Here is a 15,996-nt window from a genome sequence, read left to right as displayed (position 1 = left end):
GGCCTTTTTTTTTTTTTTTTTTTTTTTGGAGAATTGAGTTCATTTCCTTCTCTGGATGTAAAACTATTATGAATTGATTTCGATTTGGGGTATTGAAAGATTATTGTTATTGTTAGGGTTTGCTGGTCTTGATTCCGGGTTGAAGATTTCGTAGAACTGGAGGGTTCTGAGGAAAATAGTTGATCTCAAGTTAGAAGAAGATAAAACAAGGATATTGGTTGTTTTGAAGTGAAATATTCAGATTATACTAAGTTAAGTGATGGATGGATCAAATGGAGGTTCTAATGCTCCGGCGCCTTTTCTGGTGAAGACATATGAGATGGTAGACGATCATTTGACGAATCCTGTTGTTTCTTGGAGTCATACTGGGCATAGTTTTGTTGTGTGGAATCCCCCGGAGTTTGCTCGAGATTTGTTGCCTAAGTATTTCAAGCACAACAATTTCTCCAGCTTCATCAGGCAACTCAATACATATGTAAGTCCTTTGCTTAATGCAATTTCTTGATCTCAATCTTTATGTTTTATGCGTTTACTGTGGTTTTTGTGCTTGTTTATCTGTGTCTCGAATGTTGGAGTTCGTTATAGATTGATCACTACTTACGTACTGAACTTATGGATTTTGAATTGACAAACCATGAATATCGATAAAAAATGATGGCAAAAGATTGATATATATAGTTAACTAATGTTGTAGTTGAGACTTACAATAAATGGTTGAAGAATGGAGGATTAGCATTTTGTTTGCTTACTTCATATTTGTCTGTGCTTTCTAGTATGAATTTAGTTCTTAATTTGGTTCTAGTGAGATCTTTTGGCTGAAACTTCCTTACTTTTTTGTAGGGTTTTCGAAAAGTTGATCCTGATCAATGGGAGTTTGCAAATGAAGAATTTATTCGTGGACAGAGACATCTTTTAAAGAATATACACCGGCGTAAGCCCATACACAGCCACTCGGGTCAAGGAAATTCAGTTCCATTAACTGATGTAGAAAGAGAGGAGCTAGAAAAGGAGATTGACAAGCTAAAATACGAAAAGGTTCAGCTTGAGTCAGAGGTTGAGAGGCATGTACAGGAGAATCGGGGATACGAATATGAAATTAGGTCGTTAGGACAAAAGTTGCAAAATATTGATCACAGGCAGCGGCAGTTAATGACAACCTTGGCCCATATGTTGCAAAAATCTAGATATGTCTCAAATCTTGTGGAACAGTCGGAGTCAAATAACAAAAAGAGAAGGTTAATAGCTTTGAATTATTTGCAAGATGAAGCCACACAAGGAGATAGCCAAATTATGACTTTCCGAGCAGACAATCCAAGAACTTCAACTCTTCCATTGTTAAACTCGGAATTAGTTGACAAGTTGGATTCATCACTGAACTTTTGGGAAACGTTTGTTCATGAGATTGATCAAATTCCATCTGAAAAATTGCAAGATTTTAGTGTGCTTCCACTCCCTTCACCAGTCACTATTACAGATATGCCTGTATCGTCGGGAGAGTCGGATTTAATTGGTCAAGCTTGCTCACCGAACTGTCATATATCCTCATCTCCTTCAAGAGATCTTCATTCTTCCCCCGAGCTGGCTGCATGTTCGACACATGTTGACAGCCCAGCAATATCATCTGTTTGCATCGACCTAGATTCCCGGCCCAAACCATCAGGAATTGATGTGAATGTGAGCCCAGCTAATGCTCATGATATTGACATGTCAAAAGACCTTAAACAAGACAGAATCGTTCCTTCTTTGTTGGCCGGGCCTAATGATGTCTTTTGGCAACAGTTTCTTGTGGAGGCTCCTGGTTTGTCCGAGACTCAAGAAGTGCAATCTGAAAGAAGAGATTTAGATGATAGGCGGGATCCTGGTGCCTCATTAGATGCCCGCAGAGCTTGGTGGAATGTAGAGAAGCTTATCCCTCAGATGGGGCATTTTGCTTGAGTTGAGAGCCTAATTTTGCAATAAAATCTCATTGGCTGGCCAGAGATAGTAAACTCTATGAAGGTTCCATGTTGTAATGGTATATATTAGATGGACGTGTTTTAGGGTCTTGAATTTACTTATATTTTCGAGTTTTCCTGTACATTTTCTTTTGTATCTTCACAATAGCAGATTAAACGTTTTGTTGAGTTATGTAGCCAAATAGTGAGAGCCCTCTGGTTTTCTCTTCGGTTTGGTAAATTCTACATGATGTATGATACTGTAGATTCTCCTTGCTGTGGTTCTTTCAAGTAAATGCTTAAGCAAATAAACACTTCTCTTGCATCCATCTTCCACAGTCGACTATTTCTAAAAGAAAGCACTGAATTCATTTAAAGCAATTGAGATTCTGGTGGTGTAACTGAGGATTCTCCACTTGCTGGAGGTAGATTCGCATACTATGAATCGAACAGGGTAAAAATATTGTGTTCTTTGACATGGTAGTTTTGTCCTTTATGTCTTCCTTAATCTGTGGTGGGCAGTGGTGGTGGCGGCCATGGTGAAAGGCAAAGGGGGTGTTCAGATAGAGGTTGTTCTCGCGTGGGGCGGCGGTGTAGGGGTGTGATGAAGATGAAGACCTTTTTTTTTGGTTTTGCGTGGTGTACAATACAACTTAAAGCTGTACACCTTACAGTCCCCTCACAATGAGGGGCTCACAATTATTTTATTTATGTGAGCCCGTTCAACATGTGAGGAACTGTACACCATGGTGTATAAGTGGCTTTTCTCTTCTTTTTTTTTTTTTCCCTATTACTTTTTAGTTGAAGTGGCAATATTTAAGCTAACAATGAATGTCATGTTGGTTTTCTGTTTGTCAAGTGAGTAATTTCATCAAATGAATGAAACGGAATCCATCCATCACTTGCATGAACATTTAATGATTGTCGAGATACGTTTCAAAGTTTAATTATTAAATGGTAACACCAATTATAATTTAGCGACCAATGATATAATTTACCTTCATACACGACGTATCTTTTAGTTTTAGCTCTCTAGACTATTGATTTGATTGGCATACCTATATTTATCTACCCAAAGATAAATGAAGGTTAAGAATCTCAAGTTTTCATGAGGTGTGGTTACATGTCTTCAACTTTGATGGTAAAGTTCTAAATCTATAACTTGTATAAATATGTAAAATTGAGTACTCACATGACAGAAATGCTAAAATCAGACTTCAATTTTACTTAAAGCTGTAGGGCCAAACCGTAAATCTCTTAAAACTATGTTGATCTTGCTTAAAATCATGTAAAAATTACACGTGATTCCCAAAATTGTCCAGACATTGGAGTTCAAGTGCCACAAAACCATTGGAGTTGGGAACCACATAATATTAGTTTATCAAAGTATCGTCAAAATACTCTTTAAACAAGAGACGCTTTATATTTTAAAGAATGACAAGAAATTTTTTAAAATAAAATTTTAATTTAGAAAGTGGGTTTGACTCTTTTATAATTAAATGCATTCACAGTGCTTTTATTTTCAATGTAAAAAATAATATAATAATTTAGAAAAAAAGTTAGTGAAAATAAAAAATAGAGAAAAATGATAACTAAATTTTAAAATTAGTAAATTTAAGTGTTAAGTATAAAGAACTTGTTAGATTACTTCAAAAATTTAATTGCTATTTAAATAATAAAATGTGCTCTTTTAAAATAGAATTTGTCTAGTGGTACATAATGGGGTGTACCGAATGGTGTACACCCCACTCACATGGGTGTGGGATCCATGTGAAAGAAATGATATTTTATTTGAGTGGATCTCTCGTCCATATGAGTGGAGTGTACATTATTAGGTACACCCCGATGTACCACTAGCAAAATCATTTAAAATAGGGAGTCCGAGGAAACACACTGTGAAACAGTAATTTCCCATTATGGCGAAAACATCAAGTTATATAGTTCCTTGGACTTGAATCAAACAATTCGTCATCATAAATCATTGACGACCCAACGGACGACAGTAATCGTCATAGACCAAACAGTACCTTCCCTATTACAACTATCAAGAAAATACAGATCCGATCGAATCATAATCACACAAACTCTTCGATCAGAGAGAAAACTAAAATACCCATGCCACGTTTTCTGTTTATTTTCTTCAAATCTAATAATTGATTCGGGTATGTTTATGCGGATGTTTTTTGAGCAACGTTTTCTGTTTATTTTCTTCAAATCTATTAATTGATTCAGGTATGTTATCGCGGATTTTTTTGATTCATAGTTAATTATTCTTGCCAGAGTCAGTATCCCTCTACCTTTTTTTTTTTTGCTGGAAAATGTTTTACAGTATGTTATATTCTGTATTGTATATGAAAAATGATATCTTTTTAGAGTACTTGATCAAGCACATTTTTTAACTTATTTTCGTTCTAGTTTTTACTAATTGAAACGTGGATTTTTGAGTTTTCTTTTGCTGGAAAAATCTGATTAAATTCTTTGGTGTTTTCTGTATTGATTTAAGTTGCAAGCCAGAAATTTTTGAATATGCGGTCCAGCTTAAGTTTTTCTTTTTGCTTTCAGGTTTATTACTTGAACTTAATCAACTCTGAGCTCAGAGTGCTTTGCAGTATCTTGCTTTTTCAAAACCACTGGAGAAACATTTACGTGTCTTCAACTATTATGTGGTTTAGATTTCTGGATCTATATGGCCTGGACTGAATTTGGTGATGCTAACGCTAATGACAGAGACTGGTTCAAATACTGAAAAAGTTGAGGAAAGTGAAAATGACAATATAACTATTGAAGATAATAGGTCATTGATTAGGCGGGACCCCTCGTTCTCCGGCTGGGGTGAAGGGGATGGGAACTTACAGCCAGTTCTATTAGAAAATGAGGATTTAAACTCAGAGCACTTCAAATTTGAACAGACTTTGGTACAACGGAGTGGGTTAGAAAATTCAAATTTAGGGGCAGAGAGATACCATTCTAGTAAGCTTCAGTTGAGGATGGATCGTAGTAGTGATGTGGAAGATGCATTCACTAATGATGTGAGAAAGAGGAACGAGAATTATGAGCCCTTTGATATTGAAAATCATTTCAAAAATGATCAGCAATATTCTGGCATTGGGGCAAATGGATCTGATTATATGGATTATCATGATTCATTGAGGTCAAATTCGAAGAACTCTATTTCTGTTGCTGATCTGCTGAAAACTTTGTTTTTTATACTAATGTGGTACACATTCAGTACATTCTTGACACTGTAAGTTCTTCCTCTAGATTAGACAGATGTTTTATTCCTTATAGTCATATGCATTGGTACTTTTAAGATTTTGTTATTTATTTATCTTTTCCGAATGGAGCAGGTATAATAAAACTTTATTAGGGGATCATCTAGGGAAATTCCCTGCTCCCTTACTGATGAATACTGTCCACTTTACAATGCAAGCTGTTTTATCAAAGGCCATTACTTGGTTTTGGTCTGAAAGATTTCAACCCACTTGTATGTCATGGAGGGATTACATTGTGAGAGGTAACAGAAAAATCACTGCCTTCAAAATTACTGATCCAAATTTGGATTCTTTAGAGCCAGCATACAGTGTTCTCATATCCCCTAATTGTGTTTAATAAATTATTTATGTTATGCTCTCTGTAATGTCCCTTCATATAATGGTTTTCATAGGTTATATTTTCTTTCAATCCATTTCTCTTCAAGAAGATGCAATATAATAAGTCAAAAAATTGAAAACAATGTTTTTAACTTTCTGCAACGGAATTTTTTCCTTCGATGGCTCAAGGTTGTTTATTGTGCTGCATCTGAGTTCACTCAAGTGTTTTATGTTTGTCCAATAAATATATACAAAAACTATATATTTTTGCTATTACTTCTCTCTCAATAAGAAACAATCCAGCCACAACTTTTTTATGCTCTGTTATTAGTTTGACTGTTGAGAACTATATAAGCGAATAATATTATTAGGACATGATTGACAAGGCTTCAGCTTCCTGTAGAAGAGTTTCTTGAGGAAGCAACCTTAATTAGTGTTTTGAAGCTGATTTCTAAAAGAATTTTATTTTCCAGAAGAACTTTATTTTTAAGAAGAGTTTTTAGAGCATGCCACATTGGACCAGCATTTTCTAAAAGTTCTTTTAACTAGAAAAAGTACTTTTATGAAATTAATCAAACATGTTCAAAAGTGGCATTTGGGTTTCAAAGTCTCCTTTTGGCTTTTCAAAAGCCATGCTAAATGGGTCTTTACATTGCATGTAGAGAGTACGAGGCCTTACTTTCGAACTGATGAAAGGCGTAGAGAGGTTTGAGGTGAATTCCTGCATCTCATACTTCATCTAGGGTCTGTTCGTTTCACATTTGAAAATGAAAAGTAGAAGTTTTTCAGGATTTCATTTTGCAAGTATTTAATACTTTTAGACTGATATCCTCTCTCTCATATTTAAAATTTTGCTATTATCATTAACTTCTCTAACAACTAATGCGACAGATGGCCTTTGCCTTTCACAGTTGTACCGACGGCCCTTAGCACTGCAATGGATGTTAATCTGAGCAATGCATCCCTTGTTTTCATCTCTGTTACTTTTGCCACTATGGTTGGTCATCTTTTCTCCCCATCCTTTACCATGATCATCACCATTGGATTAAGTTGCTTCATATTGGAACTGGACAATGGTGTCTAAGCATTGATTATGTATGGTCTTGATTTGACTTTCTTCATGTGTATATATAATAATGTAACATAGGGAAGCGATAAATCAGTATATCGAAGACAAAAATAATATGGAAGAATAAAAGAAGCTGAAATATTGAAGAAGAAAATTAAGCTTCTATGGCTAAGAGACTTGAGAGAGAGTTAAGAAATGTAATGTTTTACTGAAAACTGTTGTTACATGGATGATGCAAGAGTACTTAAAGCAAGTCTTATGACCTGTTTGTCTCAAGTGGCTCAAAGACAAGCATATTCTGAAAAACCACTTCAGCTTGAGATGTCTTATTTCATAGCAAGTAATAAACCTGTTAATCCCAGGTCGTAAAATGGTAACTTTATTCTAAATGAACCACATTATGGACATGTCTTAATTGATAAGACAATAAAACTGTACAAATGGCTTTCAGATTAAAAAAGAAAAGCTACCACTGTGCATGCTGAATCAATAATAAAACCAAAAGTAAACGCCAACAGTATGGTTTCCTCGTTTTTGATTTTTTGATTTGTATTTTTATTATTATTATTTTAATTTATATTTATTTATATTTTGCATATTAGGTTCATTCATGCACTTACGACATCTAATTACATCTGTTGTCTTTTTATATTTCAACTGGGTTGCGGAACTCTCAGCCCATCTAAGAGCTTATAAAATATTGTTGGGCTTAATCTTTGAAGTAACATATGGTCTATTTATTATAAAATCTTTTTCCTTGTATCTGTAAATTTTCCGTAGAAGCATATTATTTATTCAAGCCTATTATCTTGTTTTTGCAGTGTAAATCAGCAGCACCAATATTTCTTCTTATTTTTGCCTTTGCATTCAGGTAATTGTTTTACTTTTAAAAACCCCAAGGATATAGTTTAAGATCATTTGTTGGACTCAAACATATCTTATAACTTATCTCTCTCTGTATTGATACTTTTAAACTTTTACTCTCTTGGAGTGTTTACGAATCGGAAATAATTCAATATTTATTTGTGTAGCTAGAAGTTAGTTAGGTTTTGTTGTTGTGTTATGTGAAAGACGAAATTGTGATATGTAAATGCTTCTAAATTTGATAAAAAAAGATTTTTGTGCTGTACCATATAAATCTCTTCTTTGAGATCACTGTGGAGAAATGCATTTTTGACATCCATTTGAGGAAGCGGACAACCTTGAGAAGTAACAATAGAAATAACAGTCCGCACAATAGTCATCTTGGCGACCGGGGCATCTTCAGGAAATGTACATTTCATAGTTTTATTGTCAGGAAATGTACATTTCATGCATCTTCTAAATTTCTTCTGAGTTAATATGGCTTTTAACCTAAACTACCTTTTTTGAAGACTGGAGTCTCCAAGTCTTAAGCTGCTCGGCATCATGTTAGTCATCTCTGTTGGTATATTATTGACCGGTATGCAACTGTATTATATGTATTACATGCTTTTAATTTGTTGCATATACTGTTTAATTTTCGCCTGTCTTAATTACGATGAACATTTTTTATTTTCACAAACTTAAAAAAGTTATTTTACTAATGCCTCAGCTGCTTTTTCATCATATTTTTGCTTTACCTCTGATCTTCGTTATCTATAATTCAGTTGCAAAGGAGACCGAGTTTGAGTTTTGGGGTTTTATCTTCGTTATGCTTGCTGCTGTTATGGCCGGTTTTCGCTGGACAATGACTCAGATCCTTCTTCAGGTAAGACCAGATACTCATATATGCAGTTCTGGTTTTTGATCTTGTTTTAATTTTTATTATCAATTTTGAATTCTCATGGTACATTTGCTCACTTTATTTTTGTGGTCTTGGCACCGTTGATTGGTTTGTGCTGATCTCTAAACCGGCATGAAGAAAGAAGTATATGGTAAGCACAAGCAGTATTTACTCTTTTTAACCTAAAAATTCTGCCAAACCTTATTGCCATTATATTGTCTGTATTCACATCTATATATGTTAGCTTGAGCTTATTTGCTTCACATTGTCAAATTCTAATTTGATGTAGTTTAATGTAGCTGTTTCAGAAAGATAGTGTTTAATCTCTTCTTGGTTTCGGCTCTATCAAGGGTTGTTTCTTGAATATTTACAAACTTGTGCATATTCGGTTACTTAATATATGTGTCCGAACCATCTGGACCAGTTTTCCTGCAATTTATGTGCAGTATCCACTATGTTAAATAGTTCACAAATAAGCTCTTTTCTAATTCTAGCTCTTCTTGTTTTTACCGCAAATCCATCATAACACCTCTTATCTCAACTATAATTTATACAGTTCTTGCTTAGTAGCCATATATTTTATTCTACATGGTATTGCTGTTTTTTAAGACTTTAATCCAGCAGAAATACTCTGATCAAGCAATAACTTAGGCACAGCCCCCATTAATTCAACTAGCTTTAATCCTGAGTGACATTATCTTGAATTTCTTCCCCCTATTAAGTGTTAAGCACATATAGCAAAGTTGTTCACACATTGGTATTTTATGATCTCCATTATTTACTGCTTTGAATATTTTATGATCTCCAACTGAATTACCAGATGAGAGTATTTATCCTTGCTGTGGTTGGCACCTTTAATTCGTTTATAAATATTTTGTGACATTAACATAAACTTAAATGCATTCTGGCGGAAGAAGGATTATTAATTTGTTTTCATTTGTTTATTTTTAAAGTTATTTTCAATTAAAGGTTCATATATTCTTTGAAATGATTATTCAAATATTCAGAGTAAGTTGAAATATTCTACTTCAATGTATTGGATATTGAGGCTCAATATTTTATTGATACATTCAACGAAAGTATGTACTTTGAAGATTCCCATTGACCTGAAGTATAATATTTGAGACTGTGACTAGAATATGAAAAAATCTCCTACTGACTAATTTCCATAAGATTTCAACTGAACATGGGTACCTTTCTGACAAGTTGTTAGCTGGATATGATCCGTGCTTTAGGTCAAGAAAATATGTTTATGCTTTAATACACATCCTGCAAGGTAGCAAATGACATTGTACAATATGGTGGAGTCTAATGTAGGATTAAACTAAGTGCTATACCTTCTAGAAACTATTGGTGTGAGTCATCTCGATAATCAACAGAAGTCACACTGCAGAACCAAGTGCTACAATTGTGCGTTCTGCTTGGTGGGGACCAACTCTGGAGTTATATTCTGTTTAAGAGTAACATGCTTTGTGTGGACAAACATAAACATTTTACACTACCACGGTCAAAGGGAAAAAACAGTGTTAGGATATTGTCTACACAATACGTGACAGTTGGATAGATTCTTTTGGCCAACCATTACTATTTATGAAATTGTAGTTGAGAAATTTGAATTCAAATATAATGTCAGTTTGCAAAGTCATTCTTACCTAGTTATATTTGTTTAGTTGTAGTGGAAGAGTCTGCCACATTAATTTAAAGTTTGTTTTATCCACATCTATATTCTAAGACAGAGGGCGGAGAAACAATATATAGATAGAAATATAAGCATCTCTCTGAATTAGGACATCTGGACGACGGAGTGTGACGGTGGTAGAATGTTTGCATGTAAAGGCTACTGAAGCAATGACAGTTGACATATTTTTGATGCACAAAAGATTTTATTGTCTATGATGAAAATTGTTCATCGTTTAGGACTTAGTTCGAATAATCACCTGCTTTGCCTGGCGAAATTTAGCTAATAGGGATGCTTTCCTGGTAGATATATTGTTATATTGCCTTGGTTTGATGTAGTAGTTATATGTGAACTGAAGAGCTCAATTAATAGCTTTTATTTCGGCATCAGTATTTTATCTATCAGATCTCATTGACATTGATGCTCGATCATATGTAACTTACTTGTACATGTCTATATTTACGAGACATTTGTCTTTTTTTCTGTCCAGGTCTCAAAAATCCACTCACTTTAATGAGCTATGTGACCCCAATAATGGCAATTGCAACTGCTCTACTTTCTCTTATATTGGATCCATGGCAAGAATTCAGAGCGAGCAATTATTTTGACAGCTCATGGCATATTGCAAGAAGTTGTTTGCTGATGTTGTTTGGTGGAACTTTGGCTTTTTTCATGGTAGGAGTCTAGATCTCAGATTTTTTTGTTCAGTTTTGTGTGATGAAGTTCCATGTTTATATGGAAACAAAAGGATGGGATATTGCAATGTTGCTTGTCAGATGCTAAGAAATTTCAAATTACTAGCATTTTCCGCTTTTCGGTTCTATATGCTCTATGTATTTTTCTTCGTCTTAGAGAAATGCATAACTTCTTGGTCTTGTTGCAGGTATTAACAGAGTACATTCTGATATCAGTAACTAGTGCGGTAACGGTAACTATAGCAGGGGTTGTCAAGGAGGCTGTGACCATCTTGGTATAATAGCAAATTTTTTAGATAAATTACCGTTCCCTGAATTTCATAAATATACAATATTGTGCTGATAACTGTTAGTCTAAAACTTTGTTGCTTACCTTCAATGTATTAATTTCATGCCTGCTTTGCATTATCTGTAAATGACACTTTGCTCGTTATGTTTTTCGAGTATTTGCCTATTTGCAAGAGTTCGAGGGATTTAAGGAGATAATTGATAATCACTTTACCTTTTTTCCCAGTCCGTGTTTCATTGGATCAGTTGTACACTTGCACTTATGTAGTCTTTTTAATTATTCACCACGCCCACGATTGAATGACTTCCTCACTTTTAAGATGTCCATAGAAAATGACCTTTTTTCGGAAATAGTATTTTCTGTCTGAAAATATTATTTTTCAACAGTTTTTTGCAAGTAAAATGGCAAGTTATATGAAATATCAACTCAAGTTTGAAAGTCCATGACTGGAGAAATTCTCTTTGCAACATACTAATGAATTCTTAAAAATCTCCTCATGGACCATGCTTGCCATTCTCTATAAAGAGGAAGAGTGAACAAAACAAAGAAAAGATAAAAATAGATTAATGGGGAAGTGAGTGAGTGGAATTTCTGAGTTGGGTTTGGACTTCTATTGAGTGAGTCAGTTGGGAAGATCACAAAGTTCAGCTTAACTTCTTATTGGTTGGCGTTCAGTCCTTTTTCTGCGGAAACAACATTATTGAAACCATTTAGTTTTTATTAGACTGATGAGAAATCTAGCATTTGCTTCACAATCTTTGGCTATTCTTTATAAGTTGATATTGACTGTACATTTAAGGTCTTTGTTGCTAGCATTACTTTCGTTTTTAAACTAATTATTGAACCTCTGCAATACCATATCAGGTTGCCGTGTTCTATTTCCACGATGAGTTCACCTGGTTGAAAGGGGCTGGTCTTGTGACAATAATCGTTGGTGTCAGTTTATTTAACTGGTACAAGTAAGTAAACGAATTCCATGTTATTGCATCAAACTTACCTCATTTGCCAGCTCCTTTCCCATATCTGTCTTGATTAAAATATCATGGACAGCATCCATTTCTGTGTTTACATGTCATAAATTCTAAAAATAATCTGAAATATACTCAGGCATGGTAGCTTATGATTAATTAATTGTATTTACATGTTACAGTGAATTTTATTATTCTGACTGTTCTTTTGATTCTCATCATTGAAAAATATCCGTCTTAATTTCTCTACTTATTCACATGCATGATTTCAGCTGAACTACAAGATCTTTATCAATATCTACGAACCTTTCCTATTGATGGTTGTGACCATTATAATATCCAATTGTGGATTGTAATATTGTCACGATTGTTATACTTCTGTGGCCCGAGATTTCATGAAAAACTGGATTAAGCTGTTCTTCACCGATCTCTATGTTCCTTCTGATTTTGAGAGCTCTTAGAATTCTGCGGTGACCAGCATTACTGATCTTATTTGATTTCTAAAAACAGGCCGTTCACTTTCTGGAATCACTAACTTTCAAGTTAAAGAATTTACTGAAATTGTTGCTCTATGTATTTCCTCAAGAAAAGTGAAGGTTTCTTTTGTTGGTCAAGCCATGAAACTACTGACAGGGTTGCTGAAATTGGTTCATTTTGATGCAAGATTTACTCAAATTTTGCTGCTATTTATGAAATTGAATTTCCTCGACAAAGAGAGGGTTGCTTTTGTTAGTTGAGGAATGTAATTATGGATAGGAATAGTTGAACCTTGTTTTGTATAAATGCTAACTCTCCATGACTGTAAATTGGAGTGAAATAACATCATGCTATCGTTACTCTTGAGTGGAACTGTGTAAGAAATCAGTATTTCTTATGTTTCTTTGAACTAAGCAAAATACTTGTAAATTCTAATTCTTGTTTATTGAAATGTTTGCAATGTTGATGCCGGTATATGAAGAAAAAAGAATTGACCCCTTCAATTTTCTCTTCCCCCTAGATGGATCCATATCTGACATTACAATTTCCTATTTGTCGAAAACTGAAGCATGCTACTCTTTTTTGTACCTATTAATCTGAATTTTTCTACGCAGGAAGTAATGTTTCGGTAATTTTCTTATCTTAGAAATGTGAGTGCTATATATATTTTTTTTATTTTTTAATTTTTTTCTCACTTCTTGGCAAAAACATTTTTTTTTTTTCATCAGGTACCATAAGTTGCAGAAGGGAGACTCAATTGCAGATGGAATGGGAGGTTTATCAGCAGATAATTCACCGTCAAAGTATGTTATTCTCGATGAGATGGATGAGGAAGAAGATGTCCCATAAGAGCTCATCGTTGCATCATTTGAATATAAGAACTTGAGTAAGCTTCTGATCAATTGTTCACTCCAGTATTCTCATTGTCATACACGAAGGTGTTTTTTTATATATTATTATCTTTTTAAGTTCTTGCAGTGTAATTTTCTGTTTTGTAAGCCTTTTTTTAGTTATTTTTCAAAACTTAGAACAATGAAATTGAAATTTAGATAATTCTTAATTCTTCAACTCATGCCCCTGTTTTAAATTGGTTGTGCATGTTAGTAAATTAAGGCTGAAATTTCGAGATTCATGTTGTTTTTCCATCTGATTAGATCACGATAGCATGAGTGTTTTTCTCATATCTCTCCCATAGGAAACTAATATATTTTGTGGAGATTGTTAAATTTTATTACTGCAACTCTCCAAGGTTTGAGAACATAGCATCCTGATGATATTTGGGAATTTCACTTGACTGCCTCCTGTTGTAGCCCATGGGTCCACTTAAACTGCAAGCAACAAACATATTGCTGGATGTGAGAATAGATAAGGTTAACAGGTATTGCCCTCTGGATGGTCATCCCTTCATTGTCTTCTGGACTCAATGATCCGCATGCACTATGCTGTGTCTGGTGTATATGTTGTTAAAAGGATAAAATTCCATATCGAAAGAAGATGATAACATAGACCAACTTATAAATAATATGGTCACTCCTCTTAAAAATGTTGACTTTTCAAGATGGAATCCCAAATTTTAACATGACATCAGAGTTCATTAAACTCCAATGAGTAATTCAATACGATTAAGACCCAAAAAATAAGCTCGCGGATTCAATATTGGTCTGCTCAAATGAGCCACCATTTTATGGGATATATTAAGGGATAAAATTTCACATCTAGTAAAAATAAGAACATAGACCAACTTATAAAGGATTAAGCCACTCTTTTTAATAATGTTGACATTTTAAGATGAAATCCCAAATCTTAACATGTGTAAATAGATAAACAAAATTTCATTACATCTCAAAGAGAGAGAGAGAGAGAGAGAGAGAGTGGTGATTATCATAGGGAGAGAGATATAACATCTACATTTGCATGATGAAAAGAACTTTGACTCACCTCATTTATGGGTGCCAATGATTTCGAGCAAGTTCGAAATTCCTTGTGTTATCATATACATTCCTTGTGAAATCTGAGAAAAACATATATTTTTCTTCTATGGTCTTCAATTTTGACATGTAGCGGGGGGGCATCTATAATCATATAATTACAAGTTATTAGAAAATAGTACATCACTTGAATACTTGTATCGATGCTTCATGCAGCATGAGCATGAGAGGCAGTAATAGTGTAAATCTATTATGTTTGGACTTGGGTACGGGTATGTATCTGAGTGTAGGATATTTTATTTTTTAAAATGTAGGATACGAGAACATGACTAAAAAAATCTAAATTTCGGACACGGATACGTGGACACGTCTTTCAATTCAATTTTTTTACTAATCTAAAATTACATTTTGAATAGACCAAAATAAATTATTAACGAAGAAAGAAATGAGTATTAAATAAGGGGTTAAGATGAATAAAATAGAATTTTGAAATTTAGTTTTTAATCATAGAAATCACTAAATATTATATAAAATTGAAAATGAGAGATTTAATTCCAACTTGGACTTAGTGCAGCACTAAGTAGCATTATATGGAACCCATTTTTATTTTATACAAGCGAAACCCTAAACCACCGTTACAAAAAGAGAGAGGGGAAAAAAAAAAGAAGAAATGAAAGAAAAAAGAAAGAAGAAGAAAAAGAAGGGAAAACCTAGCGTCGCTGTCCTTCTCCACCCTCTCGGCGGCAACATTAAGTTTTTGGAGAGCGAAAATGGGAAAGAAGAAAAGGGAAAGTAAAAAAAAAAAAAAAAAAAAAAAAAAAAAAAAAAAAAAAAGAACGAAGAAAAAGCAAAAATGATGAAGTGTACGGTTGAAATTTTGAGGATCCGACACATTCCATATCTATACTCATATCGTGTCGTGTCGTGTCGTGTCGTGTCGGACATGGGTACTCCGACTATTTTGAAGAGTTGGAGCATTAGAGGCGTAAATATTATCCTATGATGCAATAGAATATGATAAGGCCAATTGATACTTTCTTGGAATGGTGCATAAGAAATAAATTCAACATTCTGCAGCTGGAATTCCCTGAGTTCCTATTAGGCATCACAAACTCCGACATTCAAATATGTGACTTCCTCATTGAATCCAATCTATATTCTTTGTCCCGCATGCTATCCTCCATCACTGACGTGAGTAGGGGCACTACACTTGGGGAAGTCCTTACCCGTTATAACTTTTTGAATTGGAGCTATATATATATATATGATGACAACATAAACGTTATTCATAATAAATTTGGAGTCTGTTATATGAATCCTCTTTTGCCACTCCCTTTGGTTTACCAAGTGGAAGATCTAACACAACTTGATTCTTAGCTCCTTTTGATTAGTGAAATTTTTGTTATGATCTATCCATGGGTGATAGATATGCTGGTCTCTATGTTAGATGTGAATGGAGGAAATCATATCTGCTAGTAATTTTTCTTCTATATGCCATTTTTCCCCTTTTTGCATAAAAGGCATGTCACACTAGATGTTTGTATGCTTGTTCAAGAACTTTCCCTGTTCTACATTGATTGTGATACTACAGGATCTCTGCTGAGCCTAGTGATCTTTTATACGA

The 15,996-nt window shown here is 34.1% G+C and overlaps 2 protein-coding genes across 3 annotated transcripts in view; both read left to right on the top strand.

The window, feature by feature from the left end:
• The first annotated feature begins 30 nt into the window (after positions 1 to 30).
• Positions 31 to 2,263, top strand: LOC111395511 (heat stress transcription factor A-4b-like). The gene is made up of 2 exons (XM_023021530.1): positions 31 to 475; positions 841 to 2,263. The coding sequence occupies exons 1-2, from the start codon at positions 260 to 262 to the stop codon at positions 1,933 to 1,935; spliced, it is 1,311 nt and encodes a 436-aa protein (XP_022877298.1). The 5' UTR covers positions 31 to 259; the 3' UTR covers positions 1,936 to 2,263.
• A 1,622-nt stretch (positions 2,264 to 3,885) lies between these two features.
• LOC111395509 (probable sugar phosphate/phosphate translocator At1g06470) overlaps positions 3,886 to 15,996 on the top strand; it is a 12,441-nt gene continuing 330 nt past the window's right edge. Inside the window, exons 1-12 of one of the 2 annotated variants that reach the window (XM_023021529.1) lie at positions 3,886 to 4,096; positions 4,497 to 5,178; positions 5,282 to 5,448; positions 6,436 to 6,521; positions 7,415 to 7,464; positions 7,967 to 8,034; positions 8,222 to 8,322; positions 8,476 to 8,488; positions 10,506 to 10,690; positions 10,899 to 10,985; positions 11,864 to 11,958; positions 13,173 to 13,330. In XM_023021529.1, the coding sequence (XP_022877297.1) occupies positions 4,643 to 5,178; positions 5,282 to 5,448; positions 6,436 to 6,521; positions 7,415 to 7,464; positions 7,967 to 8,034; positions 8,222 to 8,322; positions 8,476 to 8,488; positions 10,506 to 10,690; positions 10,899 to 10,985; positions 11,864 to 11,958; positions 13,173 to 13,293 (1,509 nt within the window). In that variant the 5' untranslated portion in view covers positions 3,886 to 4,096; positions 4,497 to 4,642 and the 3' untranslated portion in view covers positions 13,294 to 13,330. Of the gene's footprint in view, positions 4,167 to 4,496; positions 5,179 to 5,281; positions 5,449 to 6,435; positions 6,522 to 7,414; positions 7,465 to 7,966; positions 8,035 to 8,221; positions 8,323 to 8,475; positions 8,489 to 10,505; positions 10,691 to 10,898; positions 10,986 to 11,863; positions 11,959 to 13,172; positions 13,331 to 15,996 lie in introns of both variants that reach the window. The other variant, XM_023021528.1, reaches the window with a different exon arrangement.

Source organism: Olea europaea, chromosome 6 (assembly GCF_002742605.1).
Source record: "Olea europaea var. sylvestris chromosome 6, O_europaea_v1, whole genome shotgun sequence".
NCBI lineage: Eukaryota > Viridiplantae > Streptophyta > Magnoliopsida > Lamiales > Oleaceae > Olea > Olea europaea.
This window is presented reverse-complemented; position numbering and strand designations above follow the sequence as displayed.

What these genes read in the sequence shown, in the direction of transcription:
- LOC111395511 (XM_023021530.1), top strand. Translation starts at nt 260, where the DNA reads ATGGATGGATCAAATGGAGGTTCTAATGCTCCGGCGCCTTTTCTGGTG. An exon ending in TCAGGCAACTCAATACATAT is followed by an intron (nt 476 to 840) that starts GTAAGTCCTTTG and finishes ACTTTTTTGTAG; the next exon opens with GGTTTTCGAAAAGTTGATCC.